The 19,187-nt window shown below is 46.0% G+C and overlaps 3 protein-coding genes across 5 annotated transcripts in view; 1 reads left to right on the forward strand and 2 right to left on the reverse strand.

Moving 5' to 3' along the window:
* Positions 1–11: 11 nt before the first annotated feature.
* Positions 12–11,843, reverse strand: rbbp8 (retinoblastoma binding protein 8). Of its 3 annotated transcripts, none has more exons than XM_046846458.1 (20): positions 11,231–11,843; positions 10,224–10,305; positions 9,630–10,112; positions 9,422–9,464; positions 9,157–9,252; positions 8,666–8,760; positions 8,185–8,257; positions 7,860–8,014; positions 7,393–7,473; positions 7,103–7,173; positions 6,897–6,952; positions 6,648–6,735; positions 6,425–6,542; positions 5,407–5,477; positions 5,215–5,326; positions 1,181–1,360; positions 864–894; positions 615–708; positions 399–540; positions 12–307 (listed from the first exon to the last, which is right to left on the reverse strand). In XM_046846458.1, exons 3-20 carry the CDS (start codon positions 9,733–9,735, stop codon positions 222–224), a joined length of 1,698 nt encoding a protein of 565 aa, XP_046702414.1. In that variant the 5' UTR covers positions 9,736–10,112; positions 10,224–10,305; positions 11,231–11,843; the 3' UTR covers positions 12–221. The 3 variants fall into 3 exon arrangements, with proteins under 3 accessions (XP_046702414.1, XP_046702413.1, XP_046702415.1); XM_046846457.1 differs by lacking the exon at positions 11,231–11,843 and adding an exon at positions 10,557–10,576; XM_046846459.1 differs by lacking the exon at positions 11,231–11,843 and adding an exon at positions 10,557–10,575 and having other exon boundaries at positions 6,648–6,732.
* On the forward strand, positions 10,982–16,688 carry esco1 (establishment of sister chromatid cohesion N-acetyltransferase 1). The gene is made up of 10 exons (XM_046846452.1): positions 10,982–11,161; positions 11,893–13,689; positions 13,778–13,859; positions 13,951–14,029; positions 14,150–14,243; positions 14,358–14,477; positions 14,590–14,679; positions 14,777–14,920; positions 15,951–16,135; positions 16,251–16,688. Exons 1-10 carry the CDS (start codon positions 10,997–10,999, stop codon positions 16,396–16,398), a joined length of 2,904 nt encoding a protein of 967 aa, XP_046702408.1. The 5' UTR covers positions 10,982–10,996; the 3' UTR covers positions 16,399–16,688.
* Positions 16,689–17,401: 713 nt separating this feature from the next.
* fen1 (flap structure-specific endonuclease 1) overlaps positions 17,402–19,187 on the reverse strand; it is a 16,672-nt gene continuing 14,886 nt past the window's right edge. Inside the window, exons 5-11 of the mRNA XM_046846467.1 lie at positions 18,961–19,024; positions 18,759–18,868; positions 18,545–18,681; positions 18,213–18,411; positions 17,925–18,076; positions 17,723–17,837; positions 17,402–17,627 (exon numbers count right to left, since the gene is read on the reverse strand). Of these exons, the coding sequence (XP_046702423.1) occupies positions 17,556–17,627; positions 17,723–17,837; positions 17,925–18,076; positions 18,213–18,411; positions 18,545–18,681; positions 18,759–18,868; positions 18,961–19,024 (849 nt within the window). The 3' untranslated portion in view covers positions 17,402–17,555. The remainder of the gene's footprint in view (positions 17,628–17,722; positions 17,838–17,924; positions 18,077–18,212; positions 18,412–18,544; positions 18,682–18,758; positions 18,869–18,960; positions 19,025–19,187) is intronic.

Here is a 19,187-nt window from a genome sequence, read left to right on the forward strand (position 1 = left end):
GGTACCACGTGTGCGTTCAATCATTTGTTTATTTCCACAATTATGAATCAAAGATTTACCGTTTTTGATGTAGAACCTGCATCATACACGAACACAAAATGATTAGAAATCAAAATAATGATCTTTCTCTTGGTCTTTTATAGAGCTGTAACGTCCTCCTCACACGTGAATGAACGATGGATGAGGTGTGTGTGTGTGTGTGTGTTATATGTACGGTGGTTCTACAAAGCTTTTGGTGAGAACATCGCGTGGTACGGTCTCCTCCTCCTTGAACGTGGATCTACCTGGTTGTCTTCTTTGATGTATCCTGTAGGAGGAATATTTAGATTAGATTCTATTTGTTTCTGAAGTTCTGCTGGGTGAAGAAGAAAACACTACAGAGCTGCACGTGACCGTACCTCTCTCGACGCAAGTCTGTGTGGAAGGGAAGCCCACGTCCCAGAAGTTCTCCGGGGTGGAAGGAGGGATGTAACGATAACGATGCCTCGAGCAGGACGACAGTTTCTTCCGTCTCTCGTCCTCGGGGAGATCGGCATAATACTGTAAGAGACGTGAGACATTTATTTATTTATTTATTTATTATCGCATTATAATAAACCTGGAAGGATACCTACTATCTCACACTCTTTGCACGTGTGCCCATGAAGCTTCCTTCGTTCCGCTTTCTTGCGTACGACCACCACGTGAGCAACCGACCGGTCCCGAGCGCTGGAGAAGTGAAGAAGAACGTGACGTGATTTGAAAACGGACCTCAAATGACGTCTGTGATGGTCATGAAACTCAATTAACTAACTTTAAGATTTACTAAGTTTAAAACCAGGATTAAAAGAGTTTAAAGAGCAGTGTCTCATTTCAGATCTCACCTCTCACCAGCATCTCCATCAGGGTGGACTTCTGAAAAAAACAAACAATAAGATTCCTCATCACTGCGGCAGTGTTTATTAATGAATCCACATCAATACTGTAGATGAAGTGATTGTCAGAATAAACAGGACGTGTGAATATACTATATTATATTATATACTACACTACAGAACGTGTGGAAACGTGTGGAAGGAGAAATCGAGAGCTGAAATCTTCTCCTGGTTGAGAACTTTGGCTCTGATTAATGATGAATGTACCAGAGGCTTTTACAAAAGAACAATCGACTGCTTTCTTCATCAGGTTTAAAAGCTTTTACCATCCAAACACTTTGCTTCCTCTGTCACTTCATCTCCTCGTCCCATGTCCTGTTCTTCACATTCCTCCTCTTCTTCATTCTCCTCCCCCATGAGACAGGACTGAGGGCAGGACTCGTACTCCTCGTGGCCAGTGGTATCGAAGATATGTGCTAAGCTGTCGTTAGCCTTCTGCCCAATTCCTAATGAACAACACAAGAACATATTAAAGCCATTATAAAACCCTCAGAGTAAATTCTGTGGAGGCTACAGAGGAACGTAGACTGAAGGAGACAGTGTGGCTTCTACAGTATCTTCTTGGTTGTTCCAGGACGTGTTCTAAAATAGTTTAGAAGACAGCAGCAGAGAATATTTGTGCGATTCTCCCGCCATTGGCTTTAAACGCTTCGGAGGTGTTTCTAGTGTTTGGATGATGGAGTAGGAGTTAAACACTTGAGGTATTTCTAGTGTTTGGATGATGGAGTAGGAGTTAAACACTTCTGAGGTATTTCTAGTGTTTGGATGATGGAGTAGGAGTTAAACACTTCTGAGGTATTTCTAGTGTTTGGATGATGGAGTAGGAGTTAAACACTTGAGGTATTTCTAGTGTTTGGATGATGGAGTAGGAGTTAAACACTTGAGGTATTTCTAGTGTTTGGATGATGGAGTAGGAGTTAAACACTTGGAGGATTTCTAGTGTTTGGATGATGGTGTAGGAGTTAAACACTTGAGGATTTCTAGTGTTTGGATGATGGTGTAGGAGTTAAACACTTGAAGTATTTCTAGTGTTTGGATGATGGTGTAGGAGTTAAACACTTGAGGTATTTCTAGTGTTTGGATGATGGAGTAGGAGTTAAACACTTCTGAGGTATTTCTAGTGTTTGGATGATGGAGTAGGAGTTAAACACTTCTGAGGTATTTCTAGTGTTTGGATGATGGAGTAGGAGTTTAACACTTCGGAGGTGTTTCTAGTGTTTGGATGATGGAGTAGGAGTTTAACACTTCGGAGGTATTTCTAGTGTTTGGATGATGGAGTAGGAGTTAAACACTTCGGAGGTATTTCTAGTGTTTGGATGATGGAGTAGGAGTTAAACACTTGAGGTGTTTCTAGTGTTTGGATGATGGTGTAGGAGTTAAACACTTGAGGATTTCTAGTGTTTGGATGATGGAGTAGGAGTTAAACACTTGAGGTATTTCTAGTGTTTGGATGATGGTGTAGGAGTTAAACACTTGAGGTATTTCTAGTGTTTGGATGATGGAGTAGGAGTTAAACACTTGAGGTGTTTCTAGTGTTTGGATGATGGTAGAAGTTAAACACTTAGGTATTTCTAGTGTTTGGATGATGGAGTAGGAGTTAAACACTTGAGGTATTTCTAGTGTTTGGATGATGGTGTAGGAGTTAAACACTTCAGAGGTATTTCTAGTGTTTGGATGATGGAGTAGGAGTTAAACACTTGAGGTATTTCTAGTGTTTGGATGATGGAGTAGGAGTTAAACACTTCGGAGGTATTTCTAGTGTTTGGATGATGGAGTAGGAGTTAAACACTTGAGGTGTTTCTAGTGTTTGGATGATGGAGTAGGAGTTAAACACTTGAGGATTTCTAGTGTTTGGATGATGGTGTAGGAGTTAAACACTTGAGGTATTTCTAGTGTTTGGATGATGGAGTAGGAGTTAAACACGAGGTATTTCTAGTGTTTGGATGATGGTGTAGGAGTTAAACACTTGAGGTATTTCTAGTGTTTGGATGATGGAGGAGTTAAACACTTGAGTTATTTCTAGTGTTTGGATGATGGAGTAGGAGTTAAACACTTCAGAGGTATTTCTAGTGTTTGGATGATGGTAGGAGTTAAACACTTGGAGGTATTTCTAGTGTTTGGATGATGGAGTAGGAGTTTAACACTTCGGAGGTATTTCTAGTGTTTGGATGATGGAGTAGGAGTTTAACACTTGAGGTATTTCTAGTGTTTGGATGATGGAGTAGGAGTTAAACACTTGAGGTATTTCTAGTGTTTGGATGATGGAGTAGGAGTTAAACACTTCAGAGGTATTTCTAGTGTTTGGATGATGGAGTAGGAGTTAAACACTTCGGAGGTATTTCTAGTGTTTGGATGATGGAGTAGGAGTTAAACACTTCAGAGGTATTTCTAGTGTTTGGATGATGGAGTAGGAGTTAAACACTTCGGAGGTGTTTCTAGTGTTTGGATGATGGAGTAGGAGTTAAACACTTGGAGGTATTTCTAGTGTTTGGATGATGGTAGGAGTTAAACACTTGAGTTATTTCTAGTGTTTGGATGATGGTGTAGGAGTTAAACACTGAGGTATTTCTAGTGTTTGGATGATGGTAGGAGTTAAACACTGAGGTATTTCTAGTGTTTGGATGATGGTGTAGGAGTTAAACACTTGGAGGTATTTCTAGTGTTTGGATGATGGAGTAGGAGTTAACACTTGAGGTGTTTCTAGTGTTTGGATGATGGTGTAGGAGTTAAACACTTGGAGGTATTTCTAGTGTTTGGATGATGGAGTAGGAGTTAAACACTTCAGAGGTATTTCTAGTGTTTGGATGATGGAGTAGGAGTTAAACACTTCAGAGGTATTTCTAGTGTTTGGATGATGGAGTAGGAGTTAAACACTTGGAGGTGTTTCTAGTGTTTGGATGATGGAGTAGGAGTTAAACACTTGGAGGTATTTCTAGTGTTTGGATGATGGGTAGGAGTTAAACACTTGAGTTATTTCTAGTGTTTGGATGATGGTGTAGGAGTTAAACACTGAGGTATTTCTAGTGTTTGGATGATGGGTAGGAGTTAAACACTGAGGTATTTCTAGTGTTTGGATGATGGTGTAGGAGTTAAACACTTGGAGGTATTTCTAGTGTTTGGATGATGGAGTAGGAGTTAACACTTGAGGTGTTTCTAGTGTTTGGATGATGGTGTAGGAGTTAAACACTTGGAGGTATTTCTAGTGTTTGGATGATGGAGTAGGAGTTTAACACTTCAGAGGTATTTCTAGTGTTTGGATGATGGAGTAGGAGTTAAACACTTCAGAGGTATTTCTAGTGTTTGGATGATGGAGTAGGAGTTAAACACTTCGGAGGTGTTTCTAGTGTTTGGATGATGGAGTAGGAGTTAAACACTTCGGAGGGATTTCTAGTGTTTGGATGATGGTGTAGGAGTTAAACACTTGAGGTATTTCTAGTGTTTGGATGATGGTGTAGGAGTTAAACACTTGAGGTATTTCTAGTGTTTGGATGATGGAGTAGGAGTTAAACACTTGAGGTATTTCTAGTGTTTGGATGATGGTGTAGAAGTTAAACACTTAAGGTATTTCTAGTGTTTGGATGATGGAGTAGGAGTTAAACACTTGGAGGTATTTCTAGTGTTTGGATGATGGAGTAGGAGTTAAACACTGGAGGTATTTCTAGTGTTTGGATGATGGAGTAGGAGTTAAACACTTCGGAGGTATTTCTAGTGTTTGGATGATGGAGTAGGAGTTAAACACTTCAGAGGTATTTCTAGTGTTTGGATGATGGAGTAGGAGTTAAACACTTCGGAGGTGTTTCTAGTGTTTGGATGATGGAGTAGGAGTTAAACACTTCGGAGGGATTTCTAGTGTTTGGATGATGGTGTAGGAGTTAAACACTTGAGGTATTTCTAGTGTTTGGATGATGGTGTAGGAGTTAAACACTTGAGGTATTTCTAGTGTTTGGATGATGGAGTAGGAGTTAAACACTTGAGGTATTTCTAGTGTTTGGATGATGGTGTAGAAGTTAAACACTTAAGGTATTTCTAGTGTTTGGATGATGGAGTAGGAGTTAAACACTTGAGGTATTTCTAGTGTTTGGATGATGGTGTAGGAGTTAAACACTTCGGAGGTATTTCTAGTGTTTGGATGATGGAGTAGGAGTTAAACACTTCGGAGGTATTTCTAGTGTTTGGATGATGGAGTAGGAGTTAAACACTTCGGAGGTATTTCTAGTGTTTGGATGATGGAGTAGGAGTTAAACACTTCGGAGGTGTTTCTAGTGTTTGGATGATGGAGTAGGAGCAGAATTACAGATACCTGTGGTGCAGTTTGTCTGCTTTAGTTGAGTCTGTCGTTGGTGAGCTACTAATAAACTATGACTCACATATGTACAGTCCAGGTCTACAGTCTCAGCCTGTATTATTATGGGCTGTGAAGGAAAGAAAAGTGAGATTTAACAGTGTAATTTTATATTTTATATAAAGTGTATAGAGTTTATATAAACAGTACCTGTGGGTGAGGAGGGGCGTTAGTGTTATACTGGGACAGAGCAGCTCCTGGGTCCATGCTCCAGCTCTCATCTACAATATTATCCACACACACACACACAATATGAGTTCTGCAGCACACAACTGACCAACTTAACACTCTCACACTTACCTCACCCTCGTCTCACACTCACCTCACCTCACACTCACCTCTCCCTCATCTCATACTCACCCTGATCTCACACTCACCTCTCCTCTCCCTCATCTCCCACTCACCTCACCTCTCCTCATCTCACCTCACCTCTCCCTCATCTCACACTCACCTCTCCCTCATCTCATACTCACCTCATCTCCCACTCACCTCACCTCTCCCTCATCTCACCTCACCTCTCCCTCATCTCACCTCACCTCTCCTCATCTCACACTCACCTCTCCCTCACCTCTCCTCATCTCACACTCACCTCCTCTCCTCATCTCATACTCACCCTCATCTCACACTCACCTCACCTCACCTCACCTCACACTCACCTCTCCCTCATCTCATACTCGCCTCGCCTCACACTCACCTCTCCCTTGTCTCACACTCACCTCTCCCTCATCTCATACTCACCCTGATCTCCCACTCACCTCACCTCTCCCTCATCTCCCACTCACCTCACCTCTTCCTCATCTCACCTCACCTCTCCCTCATCTCACACTCACCTCACCCTTACCTCTACCTCATCTCACACTCACTCTCCCTCATCTCACACTCACCTCTCCCTCATCTCATACTCACCCTCATCTCACACTCACCTCTCCCTCATCTCACACTCTCCTCTCCCTCATCTCACCCTCACCTCTCCCTCAAGCTCACCTCTCCTCTCCCCCATCTCCCCCTCATCTCACCTCACCTCTCCCTCATCTCACACTCTCCCTCACTTATAAATGAGATAAATGTAAGCTAAAAGTGATGAATGTAAATGAATGACTTGAGTAAACACTAGAACTGTACATGAGCATGTGTTAGTTCTTAATGCTGTAGATGTTTGTGTCTGTACCGTTTGGACTCAGATTCTGGCTCAGTGAAGAACTCTTGGAGTTCGGAGAAGGTGGACTCGTACGAGGAGCTTCATTCATGGTTCGATCCTTCTCCCAGCTTCTTCTTCCGCTTGACTCCTTCAAATGAATAAAAATTTAACATAATGAACTCCAATGCAATAATGATGGAAGTCTTTTAGAAGAGAAGTTCATATGATCATCATGTCCTGCGTGGAGATCTACCTGCTCGGGGTGTTTAGGCGGTCTCTGAGAAGACTCGGGTCGATCGCGATTCTTCTCTGCGTTCTGCTCCTCAGCTTCGGGACAACTGCTGGGACAGAGAAGAGAAGTTTGTGTGTTCACCTTCCTCCATGGAGCTGAGATTGGAGTGGAATTGAGCTGCACATGTTCAACACAATCAAGCAGAACATCTTCTAATCACATCATAATGTTCCATACTAGCAGGAGACACGTTAAAGAACGTTTACTTACCTGGTGAAATTCCTTGCCTTCTCCTTACCTTCGTCTTCGTCATCACTCTCGGACATCTAAAAGCAGGAGAAGGTTATGAAGAAGAAGCACTTCCTCATTCAGCAGACGCCGTTTCCCACAACAAACCCAAACATCAGACAATCGTTCTTCATCACTGATTTTTCTCAACCCCAAGATACATCATATCAATAAAGCTTCTGACAAACCTGCTGAGAATTCAGGTCCAAACGGCAGCTTTCTGGAACCACGGTTCTGCCATGACGCTTGGTGTCGCTCTCTAAATCATCACGGTACCAGGGTCAGGAAATGTATTGGTATTAAACACTTTTCTAAACACCGGTTTATAAATAACAGATTTATTATAACTAAATATGAATTAATTCATTATACGTATACAATATATAGATTATCATAAGTCACGTGACGCGGCACATTTCTAATCACGCTTTAATATTTTAGATCTTTTAAGTAGATTGATCAGCGATAAAACTCTTACTCGGGATGAAGGTTACATCCAGATCACACGTCTCGGGAACCAGCACAGCTCCGGCGTAGCCCAAGGTTCTCCTCTGAGGGTCTACAGAACACCAAACCAAAGAATCTATTTTTGGACACTCCGTCCATAATTTTTTTTTTCTACAACAGCACACTGAAGTTGCTCAGTGAGGTACTTCTATACAGGCTCTTTGCAGTCTTGAAATCTATAAATATCTCCATAGATCGTTTTTTTTTCTTTTGTGATGCTCATCCAGGCCTTTTCTGCAGTCTGACTATCAGCAAAAATCCCTATCGATAGTTTTTCCAGGTTGCGTCTGCTGATAGAGCGGCTGAGAAGGTCCACCGTCGTTACGAGAGCGGCCTCTAGAGGCGGATCGCTGACACCACGTGCTGTTAGTTTTTATATATTTATATAATTATATTTAATTTAGCACATTTTCATGAGTGTTTTATTGAGTGACTAACCAGGAAGTGGTGGAGACGGTCGTTTTTCAGCGTAGCGGATGTTGCTCTGATCTCTCTTGCGCTTCATCTTGTTGACTACAGGAAAGGACAACGGCTGCTTTGGTGAATCCGGGATCACGCCTTCTTCTGGCTCTGAGAAGGAGGTCTGATGGGAACTGAAAATGGAGCTCATGGAGATTAGAAACCAGTACAGGGGAGGTTCTCACACTCCTCAGCATCCTCAACATTCAAGTAAAATCCAGACTACGCATTTCCTATGGTTTTCCAGAACATGTAATCTGATATCAGTACACTAATGTGAGACGTGTGTGTGTGTGCCACTTACATTTGTCCATGTGATTGCTCTCGCAGAAGTCTGAGCTTCCTGATCTCTTCCTTAAGCAGATTTTTTTCAGACTCTGATCAACACACACACACACCCACACCCACACACACACACACACACACACACACACACCCACAATGAGCCATATGAGCATATCTACACTATATAGGCAAAAGTATTGGGACACCAACCATATGCACTTCTTCCAAAAACTATTATATAAGATCTGCTTTTCATCTCCTGTTATAAACCCTATCGAAGATGATCTTCAAGATGAACGTAAACGTAAACGTAAAAAGGACTTTACTAACACCCTTGTAGCTGAATGAATCTCCACAAAATCTTGTGGAACATCATCTCAAAAGATTATGTGGAGGAACAGGAAATGGAGAATAAATGTGGAATGGAATCTTCAGAAAGAAGCACATAGCAAACCTTATTGTGTGTGTGTGTGTGTGTGTGTGTGTGTGTGTGTACTCACGGAGCTCGTTGATGAGCAGATGTTCAAACGGCGCTTGATTTTTTTTCAGCTGCTTTTCGGTTTCCTTGCAGCGATCACAAGGTCCAGACTGCAGTCTAGTAACGTATTTATCACGTATTACTTTCATTGTTCACGTTAGATTTCTAGACCCTCCTCATCCTCACCACGCGTTTAATACGACTGATTTATTCTAAAACACATTTCTATCTAGGACGTGATGCGAGATACAGGGTCCTGGATGAGGTTGGAAACAAGACACTACAAATAAACAGCACACGGTGTCAGTGATTCGCCTCTAGAGGCCGCTCTCGTACTGTATATCGCAACCTGGAAAAACTATCGGTATGGATTTTATCCCAAAAGTTTTGGTTAATCGATTAATCTGTAAACCCGATGAGTCTGACGAGCTCTAGGATGGAGTATATGTTTATTAAGTCTTCTATGTGAGTAATTTTGGGAGTGTATGATTGAGCTGAAGCTGTGTGAAGTACCTTTCCTTCAAGACTTTGATGGATTCCTGCAGTGTTCTCTGCTGATCACGTAACTGCTGATTCTTTTTATAGAACTCCTCCAGTCTTTGGGCATCACTGCATGGAGAAACAACCACACACACCCACACACACACACACTTCTTCAGGTTCTTCTATACTGAAGTGACTCTGTGCTCTGGTCTCGTCCCTACACCTGAGCTGATGTTCTACACAATGGAGAATCTGGATTTATTTTGGAGATTTTCTGTTGTTCAGCTCCACTTACAAACAGCGCTCCTTCTTCAGTTTGTTCACCTTCAACTGCAGCTCTGAGGAGGAGAATGAGGAGAAAAAGGAGGAGGAGGAGGAGGAGGAGAAGAAGAAGAAAATTAAATATATTGTCCAAACCAGCGACATTCAGCTCTAAAACTCGTGATGATGTTCCTGTATAAATGTAGGAGGTGATGATAATGTTCCTGAAGTGCCAGAAGAACCTTGTATAGTGTGATCATGGCAGTCTCTGAGGCGCTGCAGCAGTTCCTGGAACATCTCGCTGCTCCCGGGTGTGCCCACCTCATTACTGCACTGAGGGCTGCTCATTCTTCTCCTCTCCTTTCTCCTGTGTCTCAGTCAGGACAATGGGGTGTCTCCTGGTGGTTTCGGTGGACACAGGGGTGTCTCCTGGGGGTTTCGGTGGACACAGGGGTGTCTCCTGGGGGTTTTGATTGACACAGGAGTGTCTCCTGGGGGTTTTGGTGGACACAGGGGTGTCTCCTGGGGGTTCTGGTGGGCACAGGGGTGTCTCCTGGGGGTTCTGATGGGCACAGGGGTGTCTCCTGGGGGTTCTGGTGGACACAGGGGTGTCTCCTGGGGGTTTTGGTGGACACAGGGGTGTCTCCTGGGGGTTCTGGTGGGCACAGGGGTGTCTCCTGGGGGTTTTGATGGACACCACACCGCAGTCTGAGGAGAAGCTGAACCTGAATGAACGGAGACAGCGCGCGCGCGACGTCACTATAGAGACCTATATTTTTTTTAAATAAACCTTTTTTATAAATATATATTTGTTTGTGAATATTTGAGTAAAATACCGCAGTGAGAGCAGCAGCTGCTTCTCCTGTTCTCCTGAAGCGCTTCTGGACTTTTCCAAAACAACCGAATCCCGCGCCAGACCTGTTCGGCGGTGTCCCAAATACACTTCCTTACCTAGTGCACTTTATCTTAATACCGGAAGTGGCTACCCGATCCGTACCGGAAACACTATTAGTTTTTTAAATCTTTTTATATATATTTATTATTTATATTAATCTATTAAGCAGATACAAACAACATGACAATAAAATAACACTTTTACCTGAGAATATTCAGAACAGATGCATTATAAATATATACACATATTTATAAAAACAATTAAAACATTATACCTATAAAGTGTACACTTATCTAAACAGATGTAGTGGATTTGGGATTCGGCCAGTGAAATGACTCGCTTGATGCGATACGGTTATCAGACACCCAGTAGCGCCATCTAGTGGTTAGGAGAATAAAAGGACAACAATAGGAGTGAACGTAATAATAAAAAAAGTAATGTGTGTAATAAAAAAATGTGATAAATAAATATATAAAAATATACCAAATTGCTAGAGGTTTTTAGCTCGAGAGAATGTAATATTATTTATTTTTTTAAACGCTCTCTTATAGCATTTTTCTTTTTTTTTTATATTTGGAGAAAAACGCTTAACGTCGTATTATTTGTCTGTAAATAGTAATGCTTTATTATTTATTTGTTTACTGTGTCTGGTCTTTAAAAATAAATAAGAAAAACGCCGTCTTGTCGCGTTAAATCCACGTTAATCGTTTGCGAATGCCGCCGCCAGTCCGCCAGGTGGCGCACGCAAACGCGAGCGCGAAACCCGAGGCGCGACGAAGAAACTTCCAGAGCACCGGAAGAGAACGTAAACTTCCCACAGCACCAAACAGCTGTTCTCGGGGAAGGAAAGGAGAAAACCGAACCGGGGAGAGAACCGGGGTGAGTTACAGCGCGTCCACGCGGCTTTCTTTCGGCTTTGTGCGTGTCCGTGTGGTGTTTATTTCTTACCGTGTAGGATTCACCCCCCTGTCCGCGAGTTAGCTGCGCTGCTAAAGCTAAACCTCCAGGAGCCGATGTCGGAGGAGCGTGTCCCGACAACGAGCTGCAGCCTCGCGTGGAGCTCCAGGTGTCTGGGATCAGAAGCTCATCTCTCCTCCGTCCTTGTAGATCCACCACAGCGCCAAGATCTGAGCAACTTCCGGTTTTCATGTCCGGATTCTTTTGAATGTAAAAGTTGCTCTGTTTATACACGAAGAAGTGAGAAGTGCTCATGATCAGTCCACAGCTGTTCTCTGATAGAACCTGTTCACCATCAGGTCTACTGATAAAGGGAGTGGAGTGTCTCAGTGGTGGCATCTTCAACTAGTTCCAGCACCAAACTGTAGGTCAGGCAGGACGCTGTAAGGTTCTGGATGCAGTCAGGATGAAGAGCAGAGTCCTGTGTTCAAAGTACGACATGTAGAACATTCACTCCAACAAGGTGTAGCAGGAGATCTTCCAAACCATGTAGAGCAGATCTTCATGTAGCTGGCTTTCTTCACAGGGAAGAGACGAAGCACATCTGGCTGGAAAGACGGGTGTCCAGATACTTTTGGGTGTGTGGTGCGGTTCAGGGGCTTTTCTGTCTCGTTCTCATCTCTGATCTCTCCGGCTCCTCTTTTGTGTTTCAGGATTCCGTTTCCACGACGATGCCATGTCAAAAACGAAAAATGCAGCCTGCCGAAGCCCAAGACGATGAGAAGCGAGCGGACCCGAGCACGATGGCGTCCCGAACGTCTCTACGCCCCAAACGTCCCCAAACGTCAGCAGCACCACAGAAACAAGGTCCGGCCAAGTCCAAAAAAAAGCCTTCAGCCCAGCCGAGAGACGAGACGGAAAACACGCCTCGACGCTCCTCCAGGCTCAAAACCCCGCCGAAGAAGGCGAGCGGCACGAAAAGGAGAAAAACCTCCACCGCGGTGGTGAAGGACCCGAGAATGAGCATTAGAGCTTCCAACAGAGACGGGGATAAACCGTGCCTGACGTCACCTGCGCTGAAGAAGGGGAGCAGGAAGTACGCGTCCAGGGTGAAGAAGGAGAACCGCGAGTCTGCGCTGAAGGACGTGGCGTGCGGCGCGGCGGCCGGACTTCTCCCCGTGTTAATCGAGCACAGCTACGGTCAACCTCCCGATTCACACAGCGAGGAAACCACACTGCCAGACAAAAGCCAAGCCGCCGGAATCACCAAGCTCGGTCTAGACGTGAACGACGAGCACGACGCTGCCGTCTACCATCCAGCCAGAGCGTCTGGAGAGAGCAGAAAGGATCTCTTAGTAGACCCTGGTGTACAGGTAGAACCCGGAGCAGGTGAATTTCCAGAACCAGGCGTGAACAAAGACGACTTGCGTAGCGAAAACACCTCAGACGGCGAAGGGAGCGCACGTCTCCCGCAGGACGCTCTGTTCTCCGAAGCGTCTGACGTGCCTCAGGACGATCTCGAGATCGAACACTGTGTCGTCGAGATTGAAACGTCAGAAGAAGAAGCGCATGGTGACCTCAGTGCCTTACAGAGTAACGAGCAGCCCTCACAGAACCTCCAGGACTCCACGGGACTCTCGGAAACCAGCAGAGCTGCGGTGTGTAAGGAGAGCACCTCCACTCCTCCTTCTCTTCCGCAAGACGGAGCAAAAGACTCCTCACAAGGTTCTCCTGCACAGGACGCCGCAGAACCTCCCAAGAAGCAAGCGATGAACCCTCAGGCCAGGACCAAGGCGCGTCTGGCAGCCATGGCGAAGGAGAGAGCCGCTGCTGCTAAGAGGCCGCCGCCCAAGCAGCTCAACCTCTTAGCTCTTTGCGAGGAAATCGCAGACGACATCGCGTCGGACACGGCGGCCGCGAAAGACGACAAGACGGACGACAGCGTGGAGTCGTTTGAGAGTAAAAACGAGGTGGAGAACGCGACCGTCCCCACCGTGTCCAGCGACCTCCCCGTCCCGGAAAGCCTCACAGAGGAGACGCACGAGAGCACGCCCAAGAAACGCTTCTTCCTCAGCCAGGTTTCGGTTCCGCTCAAAACCCAGGAGAAGAAGAAGTTATCCCGGTTCCAGAAGCTGAGGCAGGTCGAGCTCCAGAGGGACAAACTGACATGGACGCGGGTCAAAAAGCTGAAATCGGAGCAGGCTAGCCAGGACGAGGTCGAGGACTCCGTGCAGACGTCACCCGTCTCGGTGCCGACCGGCGACGTCAGTCTTCCTCCTCCGTCTCCTCCTCGTCTCGCGCCGGCGTCCACGCTGAAAGCGGGAGCGGGCGAGTGCAGGAGGACGCTCCCGGCCGTGGCCCCGCCCATGCCCAACGGGATCACCAGCTCCAAACCTAGACCTGTTGTGGAGTATAAGCCATACAACCCAAGACCAAAATACTCTCCAGACGACTTTGAACTCGACGAGCCGAGCGAAGAGACCAGCAAGCCGGCGCTCCCCAAACAGGAGGTAAAGACACCACGTCCTCGTTCTGTCTCTCACACTGCGTCATACTGCTGTAATTGTGTGTTTGAACATCTATTCATTTGCGTTCCAGGGCAGAACGGAGCAACACTCGTCTACGGCTGTGGAGTCGTCCAGAACACCCGGAAAGCTCACGTGCACCATGACCTCTGCAGGTAAACACCCTGTTCATGGTACCTGCTCTGACCATAAGAAGACCTTTGAACAGCCATTACAGATCTTCTGGATATTATTTCTCTGTTTTAGCTCCTACAGGGATCAGGTCCTCTACCCACCACGACGCTTCTCATAAAACACCAACGGAAAATTCCGACTCCAAAAGCAGGTATCGTCCCGTATCCCGTCTTCCTTTTCCTCTGCAACAATGCCGTTTCAGTTCTACCTGAGATCTTCAGCCGGTTTTGTGTGGAGGAACCGATCCTGATTGTTGTTGGCGTGTTTTCAGGAGCAGCTGTAGCAGCGGGTCGGATGCAGATCTTCGGAGCGAGGTTACGAACACCACGACGTCTGCAGGTCCAGACGGAGAGCAGAAAAGCAGCGTGAGTTTTTATGATTTTATATTCGCGATTCTACCGAACGCTCGAGATGATTCCGTTAAGCGCCGGAACCACGTGCGTTAATATCGGTGTGAAATGTTTCACGTTGTCGAGCAGAACGCGTTCGGAGCCACGTCCTGTAACGTCTGTGGGATGCTCTACTCTCCTTCCACCACCGAGGACGAGACGCAGCACCTGCTGTTCCACAACCAGTTCATCAGCGCTGTCAGATACGTGGTGAGAACTTACATCACTGTAGAGGGTAGAAGAAGTGCAGGAACGATACGATGCATGTTGTTGGTGGTTTGGACCACAATGATGAACCCACCTGATTTGGATTCTTCTACAGGGCTGGAAGAAGGAGAGGATTTTAGGAGAATACCCAGACGGCAAGATCATCCTCGTTCTCCCAGACGATCCTAAATACGCCCTGAAAAAGGTACCGTTCAAAGTCCTCCTTCCAACGTCTTAGAACTGAAGTGCATCAGGAGAACCTGGTGTTCTTAATCGCCTGGTTTGATTTTGTGTGTTTGGAGGTGGAGGAGATCAGAGAAATGGTGGACAACGACCTGGGATTCCAGCAAGTGGAGACGAAGGTTCCTTCTCAAACCAAAACCTTCCTCTTCATTTCAAACGACAAGAAGGTGACGGGGTGTCTGATCGCTGAACACATTCAGGAGGTCAGTGTTCTTCTTCTTAGTGGTTTGTTTTGTTCAGAATCATAAACCTGTAAAAAAAACATATTACATTCAAAACAAGCGATCAGCCATAGGATTACTGAACTGAACCAGAATAGCACATTACTGAGAGGGAGATGAGTGGGAGTCTCAGTGGGAGATGAGTGGGAGTCTTAGTGAAAGTCTGGGTGGAAGATGAGTGGGAGTCTGTCTCTGTGGGAGTCTCTGCTGGAGTCTCAGTGAGAGTCTGGGTGGGAGATGAGTGGGAGTCTGTCTCTGTGGGAGTCTCAGTGGAAGATGAGTGGAAGTCTGTCTCAGTGGGAGTCTCAGTGGGAGTCTCAGTGGGAGATGAGAGGAAGTCTGTCTCAGTGGGAGTCTCAGTGGGAGTCTCAGTGGGAGATGAGTGGGAGTCTGGGTGGGAGATGAGTGGGAGTCTTGGTGAAAGTCTGGGTGGGAGATGAGTGGGAGTCTTGGTGAAAGTCTGGGTGGGAGATGAGTGGGAGTCTGGGTGGGAGATGGTGGGAGTCTGTCTCAGTGGGAGTCTCAGTGGGAGATGAGTGGGAGTCTGTCTCAGTGGGAGATGAGTGGGAGTCTGTCTCAGTGGGAGTCTGGGTGGGAGATGAGTGGGAGTCTTGGTGAAAGTCTGGGTGGGAGATGAGTGGGAGTCTTGGTCAAAGTCTGGGTGGGAGATGAGTGGGAGTCTGTCTCAGTGGGAGTCTCAGTGGGAGATGAGTGGGAGTCTGTCTCAGTGGGAGATGAGTGGGAGTCTTGGTGAAAGTCTGGGTGGGAGATGAGTGGGAGTCTCTGCGGGAGTCTCGGTGGCTAAGACGTTGTTAATCAGACTACTGAAGTTCAGAGCCACTGTTGGACTTGTAGCCTGTAACTGCTCATTGTGTGAATGTGAGGAACGTGTCTGAACATCTGCTAAATACACTCTGACTTTAAATAAACCCAAACTTCAGATGTTTATATTTATTTATTTTACATTTTTTCCAGAAGTGACGCATCAGTGTTTTTATTTCTGTGTCTTCAGGGCTACAGAGTGATCGAGGAGCCTTTACCAGAAGGTTCTGAGGGGGAGAAGGTGATGTTCGAGCGTCAGAGGGCCTGGTGCTGCTCTACTGTTCCAGAGCCTGCAGTGTGTGGGATCAGTCGTATTTGGGTCTTCAGCATGATGAGGAGGAGAGGCATCGCCTCACGCATGATCGAGTGTCTCAGGTGAGCAGTCACGTGACCGCGATTCCACACGTGCTCATTCACGTTTCTGAGAGGCGACGGACACAAACTTCACAACAGTTCACCTGATGCCTTTTTTTTTTTCTTCTCATTCCAGGAACAACTTCATCTACGGCTCCCATTTAAGCAAAGGCGAGATCGCGTTCTCAGACCCCACACCTGACGGGAAGCTTTTCGCTACGCATTACTGTGGAACGTCACAGTTCCTGGTCTACAACTTCATCAGCGGCCCGCGGTTGAACTGACGCCATTCACTATAAAACCCAGCACTTTTTTTAGCTCCTCCCATTCCCACATTACAGCAAACCCGGACCGGACCGGACCGGAGCCACACTCGGGAGGATCTCAGCAGCTTTTATTACACAGAGACACGAACTTATTATTAGAAACTTCCTCTAAAAGAAAATGTCCACCATGTTGATTTTTTTGATACGTTCTCCTAATATGATTTGATTTCAGAGTGAAAACTGGTACAGACAGCAGGGGTTCAATCCCACCTTACAGGATCTATATTAAACACAGAACTGTTTTTTAACCCCAGTGGAGGTTTATTTCCTGCCTCATGACACCGTCTGCTCCATCGTAGCCGTCTTGTCTGGAGATGTGCATTGGGTCACGTAAATAAAAAAATGGGGGGAGGGGTTTAATATATATTATATATATATATATATATATAGATATGAAATACAGTAAGAGCTCTTTCACGTCTCAGGTATTAACACTGATCTCATACGGCCAAAAGCAATCTCTCTGTTCACCTGATCAGCACCATGGACACCATATCACTCACCAGTGTTTTGCACCAGGAACATGCATCAGATCCACATTACTGATGAGCTTCAGCCACTCGCTGCCAAAACCAGATAAGCATTGGTACACCTGACCTTTCCAGGTTGTATGAGGTATGAGGTTCCTCTCCATACTGTTAGCACAGGAGCATGAATTTGGAGAACCTGCTCCAGCATGATAATACACAAAGCCAGCTCCATGAAGATCTCACCCTTCCACCAAATCTAGTAGAACATCTTCCCAGAAGAGAGTAAACGGAGTGGGATCTTCACAATGTTCATTATTGTCTATACAGTACTATATGCTAGAAGAAACAGCTGAAGATTGTAGATTCACAGGTTACACTGGAGCTTCAAGCTCTTACGCGGTATTGGGACACTCGCCTTTTTCCAGCCACGTTCCTTCACTTGAACTAGAAGATCCAAAACCTGTTCCAGCATGAAACATGTGACACACAAGTGTGGTTTAGAAAAGTTTCTTTATTTAATTCCAACAGAAAACATTGTTTTTTCAGCATCGTGTCGTTTCCAGGGGACTTTTCAATATGAAGAGCCCACAGGAAGCAGCACATGAAGGCTTGGAGAACATCATCACGCACTACTGCAGCTCTTTTTCATTTGCCCTTCCTGAACTTGCCTGGTGTCGTCTTGGGTTTCTTCTTGGCTGATCCTTTGGCTTCAGGCTCCTGTAGTTACAATAAAAAGAAGGAACAACCAGATATGAAGCTTGTAAGAGCGTGTTCTGATTTCCACATGAAGCACAGCCTTCACACACACACACCTTGCGTTTAGAAGAGATGGATCCTGTGATGGAGAAGAACGTATCCAGTCTCCCTTGAGTGCTTCCCTGGCGACTCTTGGTTATTTTCTTGCAGCCGTTCCGGATCCGATCCTCGCTGAACACAATCAGGAAGAAGGTGAGACTCGGAGCACCAGTAGATCTGAAGCCTTCATGATGGAGTTTTAAAGATTCTTGCATTTACCTGAACTGCTTCTCGTTGCACATAAACTGGACCAGGCCCTCCTCATCAGGCTCGTTCCACTTGAGTTCCAGAGTGGAGCAGTCCACCACCTCGGGGTCCAGGAACAGGGAGCGAGCCTCCTTATAAAGCCAGTCCTCTGGGGCGGGGTGTTTCTGTCAGAACAACGGCACACGTGATAGCATCGAGAAGATCAGGATGAAGGTCAGAATCCAACACGGACACTCATCATCATCGCTCTGGGCTCCCGAGTGTATGTGTGTGTGTGTGTGTGTGTGGACAGGAACTCACCGATTGGTCGATGTTGTCGAGGATTTCCTCGATTGAGCCGTGCAGTCTGATGAGGTCGATGGCTCTCTTGGGTCCGATTCCTTTGATGGTGCCGCAGTAGTCGCACCCCAGCAGGATACACAGATCTATAAACTGCTGGTGGGTCAAATTCATCTCCTGCAGGATGCGGCTGAAATGAAACTCCTGGATGGGAAGTTTCCTGCAGGTGAGGGGGCGGAAACGGAAGAGCCGAAATGATGTAGGAATGTTCTGCATGTTGGATAGTAATCTCAGTACACCTCCTACCTCATGGTGTGTGTTCTGTAAATGTGTGTACTGTATAAGAAACGTACTTGGCTTCGCTGGCGGTCAGGTGCCTCAGCAGGACGTTGGTTCCGAACGTCAACCCGTCCATATCTTCGGTTGCCGTGGCGTACACTTTCCCCGCCTTCACCAGAGCAGCACAGCTGGCCTCGGCCTCGCACGGAGCCTGCACAAGAACTTTCGTTAGCCTGCACTCGGTTCCAGCGAGATCTCGGCGCTCTACAGCTCTATACACGGCGATACCTCGATATACGGCACTCCCATCAACGTGAGCAGTTTTTTACACTCGTCGTTGTGCTGCCTCGTGACTTTCACCAGACGCTTGCTGAACTTGTCGATGTTCTCCTGCTCACCTGTGGGCCAAGAAGAAGAAGAGTGGCCATGAAACAAAGCTGTGGTCAGGGTGATGTGCGAGTGTTTGGAGGAGGAGCTGTTTGTGTTATACCCAGTTCCTGCGCTTGTGCTAGCAGCTTCTCAGCTTCTGCTCTCCGCTCTCCTCTCTTCTCCAACTGCAGAACAAAGCGGAGATCAGTGAGATAACCGGAACATCAGAACCAGCATGATGACCAGATTTATACATGTAGTCCTAATTCTTAATGAAAAGTTCACACTGTGAGGGAATCTCATGCACACTTCGGAGCTCGGAGTGGACAATTCCAAACATCTGATCTT

Source organism: Silurus meridionalis, chromosome 4, assembly GCF_014805685.1.
Source record: "Silurus meridionalis isolate SWU-2019-XX chromosome 4, ASM1480568v1, whole genome shotgun sequence".
Taxonomy (NCBI): domain Eukaryota; kingdom Metazoa; phylum Chordata; class Actinopteri; order Siluriformes; family Siluridae; genus Silurus; species Silurus meridionalis.